Consider the following 17,663-nt stretch of genomic DNA (forward strand, 5'->3'; position numbering starts at 1 on the left):
TCCATCTGCACCTCGCGTGTTTTTCTTGTGTGTGCCTGTGTTCCAACGCGCGATGTGAAGCAGGCCACAGTAGCCAACTGTTTTGGCAAGGCAGGCCTTGAAGTGTCCAAAAGATTTTGATGACGATGAGTGCTTGGACGACGAGTTTCGCGACTTGTCCAATTTTCACGGCGCCGTTCCGTCTGAAGTGACTGTTGAGGACTTTATTAACGCTGACAGTGAAGTTCAAGTGGTAGCCGACCTCGCTGATGAGGACATTATGGCTAGAATAGCTGGCGTTCAAGACATCGATTCCAGCGACGATGAGGGCAACTGTGTTGTCGAAGAAACGTGTCCGTGCACAGCCACTGAACTGGCAGCGTTCAGGGCACTGTTGCGGTGAAATGGAAGGCACTGGGCTCTCGCACCTGGACAGTCTCGAGAAGATCAAGACAAGTGTTTTGAACTTCGTTTCCCAGAGGAAAAAGCAGCCCAAAATTAGTGATTTCTTTTCTGTGAAATAAAGCACTTTCACCTTGTGTGCTCATACTATGTGATTCGGCTGTTCCAAACGGTAAGCCACAATTTGTTATGATCGGGAGTGCAGTTTTAGCCTATATCTGTACATCGAATTTTCGCTATATTGAACTATTTTCTGATCCCCTTCGAATTCGATATATCCGGGTTCGACTGTATGTGTCCACACACTGTGGATAAACCATGCCCATTTTTGACAGCATGCGCTGCATACATGCGTGGCCATGTGTATTCATTCTCAGATTAGGAAGACAGTGGGGCTTTGGAATGCTAACACTGGAGGGCCATGCAGAAGCAGCTGTTCCACTTTTGCTTTAAAGGGGTTGCTCCACACAGCCCCTTCCTCCAAAAGGGCTCCGTTCAACCACCACATTGTCACAGGTGGACACAGCCTGCACTGTACGCTTGGCCGCCTAGGTGGACGTATTTGAATGACGAAAACTGCATTGATACAACACAGCCTAGCAATGCAACAGCCTCGGGCTTGTGGGTGATTTGTGTGGACGTTGAATAGGATCATCGAGGCAACCGAGTGGATATTTTATCCTTGGAATCTACGTACACTGAGGCTACCTGACATCCTGGGAGTCCAATGTGTAATTATAAAGGTATTCCCTGATGGGATCAACTTAATCATTGGAGGAACACCGATAACACCTTCTTTGCCAATACAGAATTCACACATGCAATCCGTTACTAGATGGCTCACGCATTCCCGGATCCACTCTGCAGAGTCACTTGTCGACTTGTTTTATCACACAACTTAATGCGACTGATGAAAGAACTCACTCGCACTAAACACATTAACAACTCAATTGTGGATCTTTTCCTTGCTAGCCGCTGACCAATTTTTCGGACTCGGCGGGACATGAAGAATGATCCAAATAATCGAACAGAGCAAAAAATCCGTGAGCTTAAAAAAAAAAAAGCTTTTCTGTGAGAAACCAGCTTTCACAATTGCAAAAATCATCGCTCCCCATGTTCCGCCTACAAGCGACAATATTAGACTGCAGTATATAAGTCATGGTCATGCTTTTGTTATGTCCGCACCCCACCACATCACCACAGTCTAGCTGCAGTTCAGAGCTCATCACATCACCGTGTACTATTTTTGGCATTTTAGACGCGTAACTTGGGCCGTTCATTCAGCTGTCTGATGTGTGAGCTAACAGGAGTCAAGGTGAGCCTGGGTGAGTCATGAGTTGAAATGTGCAGGTGAGCCCAAATGAGTGAGTGCAGGTGAGTCGTGAGTCGAAACGAGTGAGTGAGCCTAGATGAGATGTGAGCCTGAGTGAGACGCGAGTCGCTATGAGTGGTTGACCCCGGATGACTGGTGAGTCTGAATGAGCCCAAGTGCATTGTGAGCATAAACGAGTTTGAGCTCATGAGTTCGTGTGAGCCCGGCATCTGTGAGTGCAAGTTTGAGCAAGCCCGTGGGTTGACCAAACTTTTTTGAGTGAGCACTCATCATTTTGCCGAGGTATGACAATAACCTAAGAAAAAAATAAACGCTGTGAATACACAAATGACACGATAACTCCACAACAAAAAAATAAGAGAAGTCTTGTGTAAAACTACTATACAGAAAACATTTTCTCCTCGTATATGGTATAGTTGGAACACCCTGAAAGCTGATGTCGTGTCATCCTCGAGTGTCTCTTCACTCGTGAATGAGACAGCGAAGCTACCAGTGATCCTTTGAACGTCGGCTTCTTTCTTGCCTTGCTACAGGCATTCGAGTGTATTTTTGTACATGACATCACTATTGTTTGCGCTTGACTCGGCATCTGAGTCACAGCTGTGAATGGTCATGTGTGGACACTTGCTCACTGTTCTTTTTTTCCTTCTCGCATTTACTGATAGGTCGGCAATTTTTACTTTTCCTTTTGTGCTAGACTGCGGCACACTGTACAACAAACACTGCACAACAAATTTGTGTATTCACATTCTGCACGTGCACTGTTGTGTTTTGTTTTAAGATCTTTCATTGTTTTCTCGTACTGAAAAACATATTGTTACATGTTGTAACTACTCTGCAGAACCCACCCATGCCTAAGGCCTCACACTGAGGCCAGCATTACCAGATTAGGCGGGAAAAAAAAAGGCATAAAGACGAGAAACTCAGAAAATGCCGGGCAAAAGTGCTTTCGCCCAGTGTTTTTCGTGTTTTTATATGTGTGTCTTTTTCAACCTACAAGCATTCTCATGAGGAAACAGTTCTTTTAGGTAGAGGATGTGAATGTGTTGCCTGTGAATTGAAATAAGCTCATTGGATCACAAAAAAGGGCCTAAATTGCGTTAGCAATGCATTCGTCCTTTTTTAAAAGTCTGAATAAGACTTTTTAAGAAGATACCACTAAGTTAGGATCACGTGTACGGGTGCCTTTTCTAATGTTGACTGATGTGCACAGTGCAAGAAGCAATTTCCGAAGGTCTTATGATGTCGAATGTGTTCTGAGGGTTTCTGCCTTTTTTAATGCATTTTCATTTCGTTTTTGTCCTGTCAGATACCATTCTTTCATGTTACTCTGGCCCTCTACACCACATGTCATCTTTCCCGTTTATTTTTTATATTCGTCAGTCCCTTCCTTTCTCGGTTTTCTCTTATCATTTTTATGGCCCCTTACTTCATTCTGATGTCTGCTGCAGCTGACAGGTGGCCAGGTGATGTGCCCATACATAGTGAGTGTCCTCCAAGAAAGAAGCCAATTGACATGTCCACCTTTCTTGTGTCCGTTCCATGTGGCGCCTTTGCATGACCAGCAGCATGTTCTAATTCAACACAGCACAGGCCGTCATAGACAAACGATGGGAATGCATTTCTGCAGCAGTCGCATTCCGAGTTTTGCGCATGTATCTGAAATTACTTTCTTTTTGTTTTGTCAGTGAGGCAAAGAAACCTGAAGAGCCTTGTAGCACAATTCGCCCCTAGTGCAAGCGTACAGGTATAATTGAATTTATACTAAACGTGGAAATAATATTCTCCACTATATGTCAGCAACTGATGCATTGGTGGTTTATAGTAGGCTGAAAAATCAGAACAATTATCCCTTAAGTTCAATACAAATAGTGCAATCTACTCTGGTTCCCAACAAGGAGCCAAATGTTCACTAACACTGACTGCAGTTTCGGCTTGGCTTATTCATGTGGTTGATGCACAACCATTAAGTTAGCCTTCAACAGATGCAGATGTGTGCTGCTCTTTCCTGGTATGAACAAGAATAGAGACTCACCTCCACGCCATGCTCGCCCCGGTCCACGTAGTCACCCAGGAAGAGAAAATTGGCAGGCGTCAGCACAGGTCCCATTCGCCACAGTGCCTTCTCAAAGCACACCAGGTCCCTGTAGTTGCCGTGAATGTCACCTGCCCGAGGCAAAAGACCAAACAATGTAAGAAGAAGCAGCCATTGTCACCCATTTAATCCCAACTTGGTCCATCAGTGAAGTCAGACCTGGATACACTGAGTTCGACAGGGATCGTGAAACAGTTCGATATGCAGATGTTCCCCATTAGCATTACGACCCTCACTAATATGTACGACTCAAATTATGGACAATTTTTCTGGGGACCAAATTTTCTCCGTGTAACTTTCACCTAGTTAATATGGAAACTCGCTGTCCAGACAATGAACAGGGAACAAATACACAGCGAGAACAACACATGATTTCGATAGTGCTGTTGAAGCGATAGTCTGATGTATTTTTTTTTTTTAGTTTTTTCCAGGTCTCGTGTGTTTACCAGCACTGTGCCATCACTCATACTAGTTGTAAACTCATTTAGTCTTCTTTTAATATGTTGTGTTATCCTTGCTGACATGCTTTCCAATATCTTCTTTGCATTTGTTATTGTATATAGTAATAACCCCCCTACAATAATGCCTCATGGGCGCTGTAGGTACTTTGAATAAATAAATAAAAATAAATAAATAAAATAAATAAATGATGAGAACACTTGCAGGGGCGCGGTGAATCGTATGATATATCTTGGGGCTGGACTTTTTGGTTTGTATTTTTTAAAAATTCAGTGTTTACTTCAGAAAAACTTTTTTTGACGAATATTATTTTTGAGAAAGAAATTATTGACTTTTTTTTGGTGATTTAATGTGGCAATCATGTGCGATCAAAAGTCACGAAGAGTCTATCTCGGCATTTTTGTCAGCATGAACAGTTTAATTACCAGTAATTAACGTGCAAATGGTAGCACTAGGAGCCCTGTTGTAGAAAGAATTGCTGTAGTCATTAAAAAAGTAGTGCAAGTAAAAAGAGGCAGCCGGCAGACATAAATGCAAGTGGAAATTTACTTCTGAGAATTAGGCTGACATTCTATCATTGGGCTGTCGCGCTGGATTAAGCGAGAGGGCGGGGTGTTACGTGGTCCGCTGCATGCTGATGGCAGCAATAGCTTAACTTTTGCTTGCCACCGAGTTGCTTAACTGTCGCTTGACCTTGCCACCGTGTGGACAGTTCCAGGTGCACGGCAAACTTTCTAACAACTCGCATAAAATACTTTTACAATGCATATTGAGGTCAGATTCTGCAGATAACTCCGTTTAGAAATTTTGCCATTTTTTTTTTCTTTTTCTGGGCCATGAAAAATTGTTTAGGTGCCCGCCCGGTTCTATAGCCCTATAGAACCGGGCGGTCACTAACAATACTTACGGACTCTCAAACAGCCTGCCGAAATTACATGAATGGCAGGATAGGTCGTCACGCGCTCCATATACTCCTCGCAGCGAGTGACAGAATTAAAAACCGGGAAGAACAAAACGACAAGATCCGACACAAAATTGTGTGGGTACCGGGGCACACGGGGGTGGCAGGGAACCGAGAGGCCGACAGGATAGCTCGAGGATACATTACTTTCCGAGCTTCCGACGAGACCGCGGAACTCGCGCCAGCACCCAGGGAATACTCGGCCATACTACAAAACTATAGAGGCAGAAGAATGCGATATCCCCCACCGCACAAATCTCTCAGCAGAGAGGAAGCTGTCACTTGGAGACAATTACAAACAGGCTCTTTCCCAAACCTACATATACTAAACAAAATTCACCCTACAATATACACGAACAAATGTCCCTGGTGCGACGAAAAACCTACACTATACCACATCACATGGGCCTGCCAAAACATAGACGTGGTCCCCAAAATACAAAACCCGAGTGCGGAGCAGTGGGAGACTCTGCTGTCCAGCGACCGCTGCGAAGACCAACAAGGTCTGGTACAGCGAGCTCAACGGGCGGCAGTGGCCAGCGGAGCCCTGGACTGAGGGCAACCGACCACTGATTAGAGGCGGACGACTTTGAGAGAGAAGGCTCCTGGGGGTAGAACCAAGACGTCTCTGAAGATGCCCCCAAACCGCAGGAAAAACCATTAGTGTAAATAAAGTTTTCCCTTCCCTTCCTTAGGTGCCCGCATCTCTAGTCCAGACAGAAGTAGCAACGAGTAGGACCAGGCCCAGTCTAGATACAGGGCCATGCAGACCTCTAGCACCTTGCATAAGTTATATGTTGTAGCTTTTCTCCAATTTAAAGCCTGCCTTTTGCTGTTTAAGCATTCCAGTTCTGTGGTACTAGTGCTATTTCTAGAGCATGTAACCAGCATCGCTTTCTTGTAATCACAGCCTCCATGCTTCTTTATTTTTGTCTCATAGGAGGTGTGGGCCCGAGACAGCTGAAGGGAGATTCGCAAGTTTCTAATAAGACTAGCAGTTTTAAGAAGCTCAAAGTAATAGTGGTGGATATTCCTCAATGTGTTTTACTTCTTTCCTTTTTTTAAATAAAGATGGCCAGCTGACATGAAGTAATTTTATGCATGCCGCCAGGGCAAGAGTCGCACCTGTCAGTGCCTGCCTCGTGCACTGTTAAAACATTCGCCAGGTCCGAACTCGAGAAAGACCCCGAAGAAAGCTTTGAAGGTTTGCATAAAGCCGACCCTCGAACGTGCAGGACTACACTTAAACGTCTCTGTCTCAATCACGCCAGAAAAGCAGAGGCTTAAAGTTAAATTAAATACAACCACATGTATTCACGGCATGTCCTTTCATTGCTGGCAGATTGTAATTATGACAGCATTGTTTTTTAAATATCTGATTCTCCTGAGCCTTTCTGCATAAAGGACAGAGGTCTCCTTCTGCCCGCGGCCTCCCCATGTTGCGTAAGCGGCTGGTATCCTTCGATGTCGACCAAGTAGTGTCGGGACGAATCTCAGAAGAGGGCGCTTGCATGCTATGTCCCCCCCACCCTCAGCGAAGGGGGGTCAGGAACTCCCTGTCCCCCCCACGATTTACGGCACTGTCCAGGGCGATCTTCGCGAGTACAGTGGGTCCTCGCAGAAGCGGGCTGCAAGAACGGCTGCGGATGCTCTCTCGACTTCCATGGAACGAGTCTGAGCCGCAAATCAAGCACGAGGGGAAGCTAGCATGAGGGATGCCCCTTTCCAACGCTTGACACATGTTGGTGCTGGGTATACGGGGCGTATGCCTAGCAGATGTTCATGGAGTAATAGCTGCACAACGACGCAATCACAATTAAGATCAGAGTCGCACAGATAGGTATCACATCCCACCAATCCGTCGGCTTCGCATGTAGGTCGACTTCCCCAATTGCCCATGTCCATTTCTGCAACAGCTTCAAAGCATTCTCTCTCTTCTTTTTTTTTTTTCATGTAATGGACTTGTGTGTTAAAAACATACACAAGAGATAGATACAGAGAGAGAGAGATCTTTTTGGTGTGCCAGAACTATTGGAATTATTCGCTTTGAAATTATTCCAAGAAAATAGCTATTTGCACATGCCTAAAGCCAAATCATGTATGGTTCTGTCAGGGGTCCTTTGATAGCAAACAGAACCAGGAAATGGAGGGCCACCAAGGATGTCACAGAGGAAGCAGGGCAGCGAGAAACCTCTCCAGTTTGGCACTCTCACCCAGGATGTAGGTGGGCACACTGAGCTTGAGCAGCCTTGGCTCGGCGAACATGAGGTCACGTGTCTGGCGGCACATTGCGAGCAGGCAGCGTGCCAGGGCCTGCCGGTCCACCTCGCCCCAGCTGAAGGCGTCCTTGGACATTCGGCCTCCGCCACCAGCCGGACGCCCGCCTTCCGGGTTGTCCTTGCGGATGGCTCGCTCAAAGTAGCGCAGCCCCGCCAGCATCTCATTAGCGTGAGACTTCTGCGCAGCCACAACACACGTGTCAGTCTTGGGCTACCCACTGCACTACCTACCTATAGAGTTTTTACCCAGAGGGAAAGCTGACACCACCGTCTCTGCGAGTCTCTTAAAGAGCACTTTGTGCAATGCAAGGATGCCGAAAAGAAAAGGTTTCTTATTTGGCTTGGCTGCTGTTGTGGTACAACACTCTTCTCTGCACGCAGATGAAAGTATTTTACCACTGCGCTTTTTAACACAAGTGTTAGGTTGGTACGCAAACTTTCACAGCGTTTCTGCCAATGTTTGCTGCGAGAAGAGTCTTGTGGCCAATCTTCCTGGCATTCCTGCGGCTCTCCACGGTGGATGAAGTCCGTCTGCTCTCCCTCTCAGTAGTATTGGGCATTAGCATGCAATGACAGTAGGCGACTCACAGTGCAATACATTCATAACGATATTGAGAAAACCGGGAAATTCGATCTTTGTAACCAATTATTGTTATATCTGGACTGGCAAAAAAATAATTAAAAAGAAGGCGAAAACAACACACTCATGCAGTCCCTCATGCATGTAGCCACTACCAAGAGCGCTCTTGTCAAGGGCACACAGCGTCTTAGTGCTCTACCAAGTCCCCCTGGAGCTCCCATCAAAAGATAAATGCACAGTGATGCTATCAGCACAAGGAATATTGGCGTGCTGCCAAGGTCTGTACTGCTGACAGCACTAAACAGGGGAACCTGCTAAGAAAAGCCACCAGTTAAAAAAAACTGGAGGGGGCACTTAAGCTCAATCTTAAAGGTACAACGCGATAAAGTAATGGGTTAATTCCCATGTGTGCAGAAGGTCATTCTCTACTTTACATTCGTACATCTCAGCGAGTCCTCATACCCTTCATGGTGCAGCGGTTATGTGATGTCCCACTGCCCCACCATGGCAGATGCTCTCAGCAGTGGGCCTTGTGCGGCCCAGGTTGCTCTTCCCAAGCAACCAATCATTGATTTAACTACCACCTGTCACGGTGGGCAGTTTGTTCACTATCAGGTGGGCAGGTGGTGATGATGCCGCAAGGTCACGTGACCTAGGTGGCCCACCTGCCTCCTAGGTTGCTCTCTGGGGACCACTTCTTGCCAGAGTCATGCTCATGATTTTTATTTATTTCACAATACTGCAGACCTCTTTTTCCGCCCTAGAAGGAGTGGGATACATGAAAAATTTTGTACATGCAATCAAATGAAGACACACAAGTCCACCCGTGAGACTAACAAACAGAGGCAATGTAACAGCGAAAATTCAGTAGTGCAAGAGACGGACCAGGAGAGGAAAAAGAAGGTATCAGCACACCAAAGTAATCAACATATGAAAAAAAAAAAGTACAAGCACCAAAGAAAGCAATGCATCATGTCAGCAAAATAGATATATAATATTGTGTTTGGTCAAAGTCTCTGGATTAAACTGGAAGGGAACTCCATTCTGGAAGGGAACTCCATTCAGAAATTGTCTGTGGATAAAAACTGTGCATAAAAGATAGTTTTTGCAAAAATCATTAGTAGCGAGTGATTTCGACAATGACGTGTTAGTCTTGTGTTCAGTACTTTCAAACATGGCAGAGGGCTGAGGTTTAGCTGGTTTTTTAAAATTTTATTCATAAAGAGTAAACAACTCATCTTCCTGCTAGTTTCTAAGGGCAGAGTGTTATTGGCAATCATAATGTTAGTAGGGGAGTCTATTCTTTTATATAGTATTCACCAAAGATGAACCTTACTGTTTTTCCCTGTATCTGCTCAAATTGATAAGTACCTTTCTTAGTGTAAGAGTCCCAGACAAACGAAGCATACTCAAGTTTAGACCTGATATACCTGTATGTGTTGTAAGCCAGAAGTTAAGGTATGTCGCCACCTTTGAAAAATCGTTTTTTTGTAAAAATGACATTTTTTGTTTTTTATATTTCGCGAATTCCCAAACATTCAGAAATCTTTTGCAGCAAGAATAATGTTCGTATCTTATTTTGTTCAAAAGATATAGCCAACTTTCGAACAGGTGGTGAACAGTTCTGAAACCGAAACTGATTTGGTTTGGTAACAGAAAATGATAACTCAGCGGTAATCAGCGGCGTATATTGAAAATTTTCTTTTTCGTTTTAGTCTGATATGCAAAAGATTATTCAAAGGCAATTTGTAAGGCTTCTTTTTTTTTAAACATTGCTTTAAATTTCCGCAAGGGGGATGCAAGACGCTACAAGTATGGCTACAAGCGTCTCAGTTGTTTACTTTGCGCGCACTTGACGCTATCGCTTTGAATGCTACCAGATTCGTCCTTCAATGATGGCAGCAGAAGTACAGCAGATATTTTGAGGGAAGCAGGCATCGAATCTGGCCACCACACTCTCCTAGCATGTTGCATCAGTGACCATTACCATGTGATGAAGGCCCAGCGTCAGTCAACGGGCGAGGCAAAACATCTCCGCAAGAATAGACGGGCAGCAACACATGCCAAAAGAGAGCTCGTGTCAGCTAAGCAGGGCCCTAGCTATGAACCTGAGGGATTTTAACTTCCTAGGGCATGATGATCGTGTTTCTACAAGGATTGAAAAACTTTAATCTTGTTTTTCTCAAAACTTTATTTCTCGCACTTTCGTGTTGCGCAAACAGTGATAACTTCCAAATGAATATATATTTTTCAATGAAACTTTGCACACTAGTTACTTTGTTACTAGCCTGTGCAATGAACTAGGATAAATGAAATCGAATGGTGAGTTTTGATATAATCATGTTTTATGTCAAGGAAGGTAGGCAAAAATGACATTTTTTTGTTTTGTTCAGCATTTTTGCTATAACTTTTTTCTCAATTCTCGGATGGCAAAGATCCTAGTTGGTTGCACAGTATGGTTAATTGGCTAACTCTGTGCCGAAAAGTTTACAATTCCTGCTCTTCATTCACTAGTTATGAGTGTTTGCATAACAGCCATGTTTGGGCAATTTTTTGTGAATAATAAATGCCAGCATGGCTTTTTTCACTCTTTTTTGCTTTTGAATATTATATAAAGTGGTACTTTATAAGGTAAATGTGAAATAAAAATTTAGTGGTCAAAATTTTAAAAAATTTTGAAAAAGGTGGCGTCATACCTTAAGACTGGATAAAGCATTTTTAAGTTTACAACAAACAAAGTTTTGCAAAAGCAGAGGAACAAATATTTGAAATATGGGTACTCCATGACAGATTATTGGTAACAGTGTGCTGTGTTGTGTTGGATTTTATGGCACATAGGCAACTGAGGCCATCATGCTCCAAGCTCATGGTATAGAGATTTTATAGAAATATATTAAAGCCATTGGTGGTGCAGATGGCCACTGAACCTCAGGGGTTGTCTCACCACCCCCGGAGGCCTAACACTGGGTCTGTTTCAACTGGTCCATCAACCTGGCCTTGCTCGGCCATCCACGGGACAGCCGAGGCTTGAGATATGTATTTGAATATGCTCTGATAGGCCAAACTTTTGCTCAGGTCTGACGAGGGAATAAAAAGTATGTCACTTACTGCCTCCCCGCCTAAATAGACACACGGCCTTTTTCAACACACACATTTGTGGCAACCACTCTTAAGCGGCGAGGACTCTCAAGGTTTTTAATGGGGCCCAGTGTCAGAGGGTTAATCCATACAACTTTGTGTTTTCCCATTTGCGAGGGCATGGCCTCAGACAGCAAAGTATACACCAGAATGAAAAAATATGGCCACCAAGCACTACTGTTACTCTTCTTTTTGCAGCACGGTCCCTTCGGTCTGAGTTTTACCACAAGTCTGATAAGAGGGAAGATTAGAGCTTTCATTTCAGGTATCCCTGAGACAGTAGCTTACCTGATTGAACGAATCCATCGAGGGCAACCTTTCAAAGCGCGTTTTCTCGCCCAGTCTGGAACTCTTGGTGAGCGCTGATGTGCCTGTGCAACAAAGCTTCCGTCACTCAGGAGGATATGAGGGCCCCCAACTGTGCACAGAGTGAAGCGAAGCATCTCTGCAACTTCCCGGCTGCGAGTGACTTCTACGTACTGGAGATGCTGGGTACCAGCACAAAGGGCCACAAGACGCAGCATTTGTGCATGTTTGCATCAGTGTGATGCAGGAAAATGGAAGCCTTCTCAGATCTTGCAAGAGATTTCTCCAAGGCACTTTGGCAAAACCCCCCAATTTCTGGGCTGGATGGTGTAGTACATCCATTCAGGGCTATACATGTCTGAAGCAAATGCTCAAGAGCCTAGCCGTTACATGCAGCAGCCCCACGAATAGACCCAGTGGAGAAACAAACATTTCTCTGGAGGCCTTATTGAGCACATTTATAAAACAAACCTGCCTTCTCAACTCGTGCCAATAAAGCCACAGACCAGAGCTCACCCTCGAGTTGCCAGAGGGAGAGGACGTCCACCAGGGTGCCCGTGCGGCGCACTTTCACCGAATGGGTGGCCAGCTCGTAGTGGCCCACCTGGATTGGAAACCGGTTGGCAGCCTCAGCCGATGCCGAGTCCTCCACTGCCGCTGTGCACAGAGAGGGGGAGCCATGCATCTCGTGTTGTAATGCCATTCTGGAAGATCAAAGCTGCCTACAATCCAGCAGCACCGAGAGCAGCCAAAACAGGAACACGTCTACACTGCAAGGTTTAATGCTTCTAAGCTGCACATGGAGTATGGGAAATGCCACAGCGGAAGTCTACGGACCAATTTTAACCAAGCGGGTATCCAATCTTTATCGAGTGCCAACGCTGCACAGCACACGGGCGTGATTTTGCATCTTGCCTCCCTCAAAACATGGCCAGAGTGGCTGGGGTCCAATTCATGGGATAACATCATGATGAAGGGGCCATGGCAAAGTTCTTGTGCTCCTGCTTCGCAACAGCCGCAATCCACATTTTACATATGCAGAAGAAAAGCCTGAATCTGCACGAAAATGACCTTCACATCATCATTCCCTGAGCAGCACAAGCCGAGGCAATACAGGACTCACACATGGCGCTCTGCTCAATGGTGTCGTTGCCAATGCTCGGGTGGAACATCTTGGACTTCTTGGTGGTCGGCTCAATGAGGGACTCCTGCGTGCTGCACCAGAGTGCAAACAGCAGCCTTCAACCACTCGGCGACACCCAGGCATCACGGGCTGATGAAGCGCCGGTGTCACATCTCAAGGACAGAGGTACTGTGGCTTCTCAATCATACCTATTCTCGTTATTTATGCATCAAATATAACCAAAGCTGGTATTACATTAGAGCAGCACCTATATTAAGCTAGCTTTATATTTGCTTAGTAATGGCAATCAACACCCTCAACAGGTCAAACAAAGAGAAAGTAAACAAGTGTTTGATGTCAGTACACTCGCAATGCACTGTTCTGTGCAGTAAAGCTTATTAGATATCTAGTACTCATGGAAATAAAAAGTTAAACAGTACCTCGCAGAGTGAGGATAAAGGTTTTTTTATACGTGCCTCAGATTCTGGCATGACAAAATGACAAAAACCTTGCAACTTGCCTGAATGTTTGATCAAAAAATGTGCATGAAGCATATCGAGTTTTATTACAAAAACTGCGTCGGTTTTAAGTTGGAGGATAAAAAAATTCATGCTGTGGCAGTTTGCGAATGGTAGATTTACAAAATAACTGTTGCCATCAGAACCACAACAATTAACATTAATGCTCTTTAAAGTGCAGTACTGATTTAACTGAATAATTGTGCATGGATGTTTCTTTGGTGAAACAAAAACTTTTTAATTGTGACATTTAATTTATCAAACCTTTTCAGCAATATAAGTATTTATTGTAAAAACTTTTATTGGTACCCCGGTTTGTCTAGTTCGGTAAATGCAATAGGCATACATTTAAACGTTCTGAGAGTTTCACTGATTTTTTTTTTTCTAAACGCTGACGAGAAGTACACAAAACTAAGTACACAAAAACTAAGTTTTCAGAAATTGCTGCTTAAACTTTGATCTCACAGTCACAGTCTTAAAAATGTGCCTGGTGCCTAGTCTTTAGCATCGTTTATTTGAAGTGGTTTATAAAATCATGCTTCATCCTCTTCTTGCATTCGGCAGAGCCATGAAAGGATCCTTGCTGTCAATGTGGCTCAGCATCCCATTACAAAATACATCTCCTGGCTTAGCACATTGGTTTGCTCAAAATGTGCGCTCCTTTTGTGGATTGGAAGAGAAATGAGGCATCTTCGCAATGTATTCGGAAAGCAGCCGCTAGGGTTCGTGGCTGCATGGCTAGCAAAATACTACTAACAAGCACCACCACTGCACCCAAAACAGAACTATTTAAATGCAGAATCTCTTTTTCTCCACTACGTCACGTCCAGTTTACAAAAGAATGAAATGTGAAACAAAAAAAACTACACAAACGCATCCTGCCACAACTCATACTTCATTTAAAGAGTAGTGCGGTTGGAACCATTTTAAAATGTCTTCCAGTGCTCAAATGAGTATGCTGTTTGGAGGACATGTTGTTTAGGAATTCTGGAATCTTTTAAAGTCTGAAATCAAAAAATCATTTTTCTGGTCACCTCTGTCTACCATCTCTCCTTTTCCTATATATTTTAGGGGAGGAAAGAATTGCAATCATGAAAACTTCATGGCGATTCTAAATCCGACTTTCAATTCAATGTAAAACAAGGCCTTGCTCTCTTGTGCGGCATGTCAGTGGTGAGTTTTCCCCAAGAGTCTTCTGCAGGGAACTTGCAGCGGTTCCTTGCAGGTTTTTGGTACACTGCTGACAGTGCTCCCGAGGAGTAATCCATCTGTGTGGTGAGTGCATTCTCCCGCTGACACCAGAGGGTGCAGATGAAGTGCCCACCCAGTAGGAAGGGGCTGCAGTCCTGGGAAGGTGTAACCAGTGAGCTGGAAACGTGCACTCACTACTTCTTCTTCAGCGTGGGCAGAACTGAAGCTGGTGACCGAAACAGCAAGGATGTGCCCCTGAACTTGAGCTGCCCAACAGCCAGCAGGAACTCATTGAGGGGCAGCTGCCCCCCAAAGGGCAGGTTGAAGCTCCTGCCAAAAGGAAGAAGAAAAAAGTGATAAAACCACCACAACCTAGGCAAGCCACTCAACTTTCTGTGCTACCTGAACACACCGCCCCACATACAACAGCCCCTGTAATACAGAAGCGAATTACTCACTAGCATCCGCCCAAGTGCAGCCATACGGCTACAGAGGAGAGCTATACAGCTTCCACAGAAACTTCATAGTTGGAAAAAAGTTCATCCTGGTCCGGGGTTCGAACCTGGGACCACCGCTTCACCAGAGCAGTCACTCTGCCAACTGAGTTAACCGGGACGGCTTGCATATATGGTAGGGCGACAGCGAATTGAGGAATAACTCGAAGTGGGAACAATGTTGGTCAAATGTCTAGGGGAATCCCCCAGGGTGGGGTAAATTTGTATAAAGGAGGTGAATTACTCAATGGCATCCATTCAAGCGCAAACCGCGCAGCTACAAAGGAAAGCTTTAACTATGAAGTTCCTGTCGAAGCTGTATAGCTTCGCATTGTAGTCGTATGGTTGCACTTGGGCCAATGCAAATGAGTAATTTGCTCCCTTAATACAAATTTACTCCACCTCGGGGGATTTGCGCAAACTTTTGACCACAACAGCACCTATTATCATACCATCCACATGCTCCCTACCTGAGGCCTTTGAGGAAAAATAAAATAAAATAAAATAAATCAGCACGTCTCAAAGTTGGACGTTTCAGCAAGAAATGGTTCAACAACTCACCATGGTATTCCACAAATCAGATAAGCAGTAGTAACCATCACACAACCATACCAGAAATATTTTTCAACAGACCATAATCAATGCGTGTTGAAAGCATTAATGCAAAACCTTAATGCAATATGCAATGATCATATTGTAACATCAAGTGCAATACAGGTGAATTCACCCGAGCGTTTGGACACCAGGGCTTGTGGCTGCACGTACTAGGAGTGTTTGACTTTCCCTCGACTGCATGCCTCCCAAAGAGAGGAAGCGTGTAGCAACTACTCGTTCACTTTTTTTTTTCAGAGGCATGCCAGCATCTGGACGGGTGCACTTAATCCAAATGACATTTCTGACAGCGTCGACGCAGTCACTTTGGTCCTGTGGGACATGCCTTTGCAACAAACATGGCAACATGCATTCACACACTGCATTCACCACTTGTGGTCGAGGGAGCTCACTTGAAAGCAGCACTTACACGGCACTCGTGGCAGTGAATTTGTCCAATGCGGCCTCATCCATGGTGATCCCTCTCATCACTTGAATGTCCTTGACCATCTTCCTGCACAAGGGAAGCAGATGGCTGAAATGGCGGAGCAAAGCACAGCTCACAGATGAGGCGCTCCTCTGGTTGGTATCACCACCAGTGCAATAAACCAGAGCAAATGTAGAGAGACAGCGTGTGACGTCAACGGATGTTTCAAGCGGAGGGAGCCCCTGCAGCAGATGACTTTGTAAGCTGAACTGAGCCACAGTCAAGGCTTTCAGCCGATATCCAGGGTGCATGTTTCACACAGTGCAATGCTACATGTGAAGAAAAAGCTTTGCGTTGGGCTCTACATTAAGGCCAGGGATTATCTGTCGAGGCAAGAACAGAGCCAGCGCCAAGACAAGAAGCAGCACGTGCCTGAACTCGGCGTACTCCATGATGCCATCGCAGTTGGAGTCGTAGAGGCGGAAGATGTGGCGGCAGCGCTGCTCTCCGGGGTTGCCGCCGTGCTGGGTGCCCGGCTCCATGGCTGCCAACCCCAGCACCAGCTCCTTGAAAGTCAGTGCACCCCGGTTGTGCATGTCCATGGCCCTGAGGAGGAGAGCCTTATAGCAACAGCTCCACTCTGCTGGGCACTGACTGCCCACCTGAACAGGTCGGACACGTGGGGCGTCGTCTCCCAACCCAGGCAGGTGACATACTTCTGGAAGGTCACCTCGCTCATGTACGTGCTGGGCTTCGCAAACTTGAAGAAGTCAAAGCGCACCGCATCTTGTTCTGCAACAGCCACACATGCACACCATGACACAGAGAGAAACACTGCCAGACACCCCAGCAGCAGCAGCAAACACAAACATGCAAGGAATTCGCAAGTTGAGATGTCTGTGTTGTTATTCCATTTTGGCCCACACACCTGAAGCATTGCTGAGAACATACCTCATTTGCATTAAAATAGCCTAGGAGAAAGCAACTCAACTATGCAGCCGCTTAGAACATGGGCATCAACAGTCCAGAACAGGATGCAGTGACACTCTGAGGGAATCAGACACTGGCCTTATTTTGTGCCACACACTGTGAGCCGAAGTGGTCACCACTAAAGCTTCCTTGGATGCTTGATGATGTCCGGATATGCTTTCTCCATTTGAAGCCAAATGTGGTTGAAATAAATGACAAATTAAATGCTCATCACATAGCAGCTTTCATGCCATAATTACTAGGTTAGCATCTGTTTTCTAGAACAAAATTAAGTGAGCCACGTCAATACTACTTCAAGGCCCATAAAAAATTCAGCATGTTTTCAGAAAATTTGTGTGCGTACACAAACGGGTACAACAAAACACAGAAATGACCTGCTATTTGACGGTTATTTAGCAGACAAGGAGAGGCAATAGGAGCAGCTCATTACAACACAAGGCTCACATGCCCTGTCACCGACAATGCAGCACAACAGCAGGGGCGACTAACCCTGCTGTCCAAATTTTGCCGACTCGAGCATCTGCTCGATCTGGGACTCGCGAGCGGGCACGTTGGAGCGGGCGGGCGTGCCCTGGGCGGCCAGCGGTGTGCTGGCGTTCATCTCGACAAACTCGCAGGGCACAGGCGGCTGCCGGTTCTGCAGCAGCAGCTTGCACAGGTCGGCGGGCTCCATGCCCAGGAAGGGGAACGGCCGCAGCTTGGCCATGCGCTGCAACTCCTCTGCAGCCACCCACTGGACGTGCATCGCCTCTGCCAGCTGCTGACAAGGAGAGCTCTCTTATGCATGTCTCTTAAAA

The 17,663-nt window shown here is 45.5% G+C and overlaps 1 protein-coding gene across 4 annotated transcripts in view; it reads right to left on the reverse strand.

Moving 5' to 3' along the window:
- The window catches only part of LOC149365158 (uncharacterized), a 47,536-nt gene that overhangs the window by 24,943 nt on the left and 4,930 nt on the right, over window positions 1-17,663 (reverse strand). For 3 of the 4 annotated variants that reach the window (XM_089575256.1, XM_089575254.1, XM_089575257.1), the window contains exons 3-12: window positions 17,356-17,626; window positions 16,539-16,668; window positions 16,309-16,482; window positions 15,880-15,963; window positions 14,560-14,694; window positions 12,656-12,747; window positions 12,049-12,189; window positions 11,515-11,597; window positions 7,443-7,686; window positions 3,750-3,880 (exon numbers count right to left, since the gene is read on the reverse strand). In XM_089575256.1, the coding sequence (XP_089431382.1) occupies window positions 3,750-3,880; window positions 7,443-7,686; window positions 11,515-11,597; window positions 12,049-12,189; window positions 12,656-12,747; window positions 14,560-14,694; window positions 15,880-15,963; window positions 16,309-16,482; window positions 16,539-16,668; window positions 17,356-17,626 (1,485 nt within the window). The remainder of the gene's footprint in view (window positions 1-3,749; window positions 3,881-7,442; window positions 7,687-11,514; window positions 11,598-12,048; window positions 12,190-12,655; window positions 12,748-14,559; window positions 14,695-15,879; window positions 15,964-16,308; window positions 16,483-16,538; window positions 16,669-17,355; window positions 17,627-17,663) is intronic. The other variant, XM_089575255.1, reaches the window with a different exon arrangement.

Source organism: Amblyomma mixtum, chromosome 2 (assembly GCF_055824585.1).
Source record: "Amblyomma mixtum isolate Tamu chromosome 2, ASM5582458v1, whole genome shotgun sequence".
NCBI classification, from domain to species: domain Eukaryota; kingdom Metazoa; phylum Arthropoda; class Arachnida; order Ixodida; family Ixodidae; genus Amblyomma; species Amblyomma mixtum.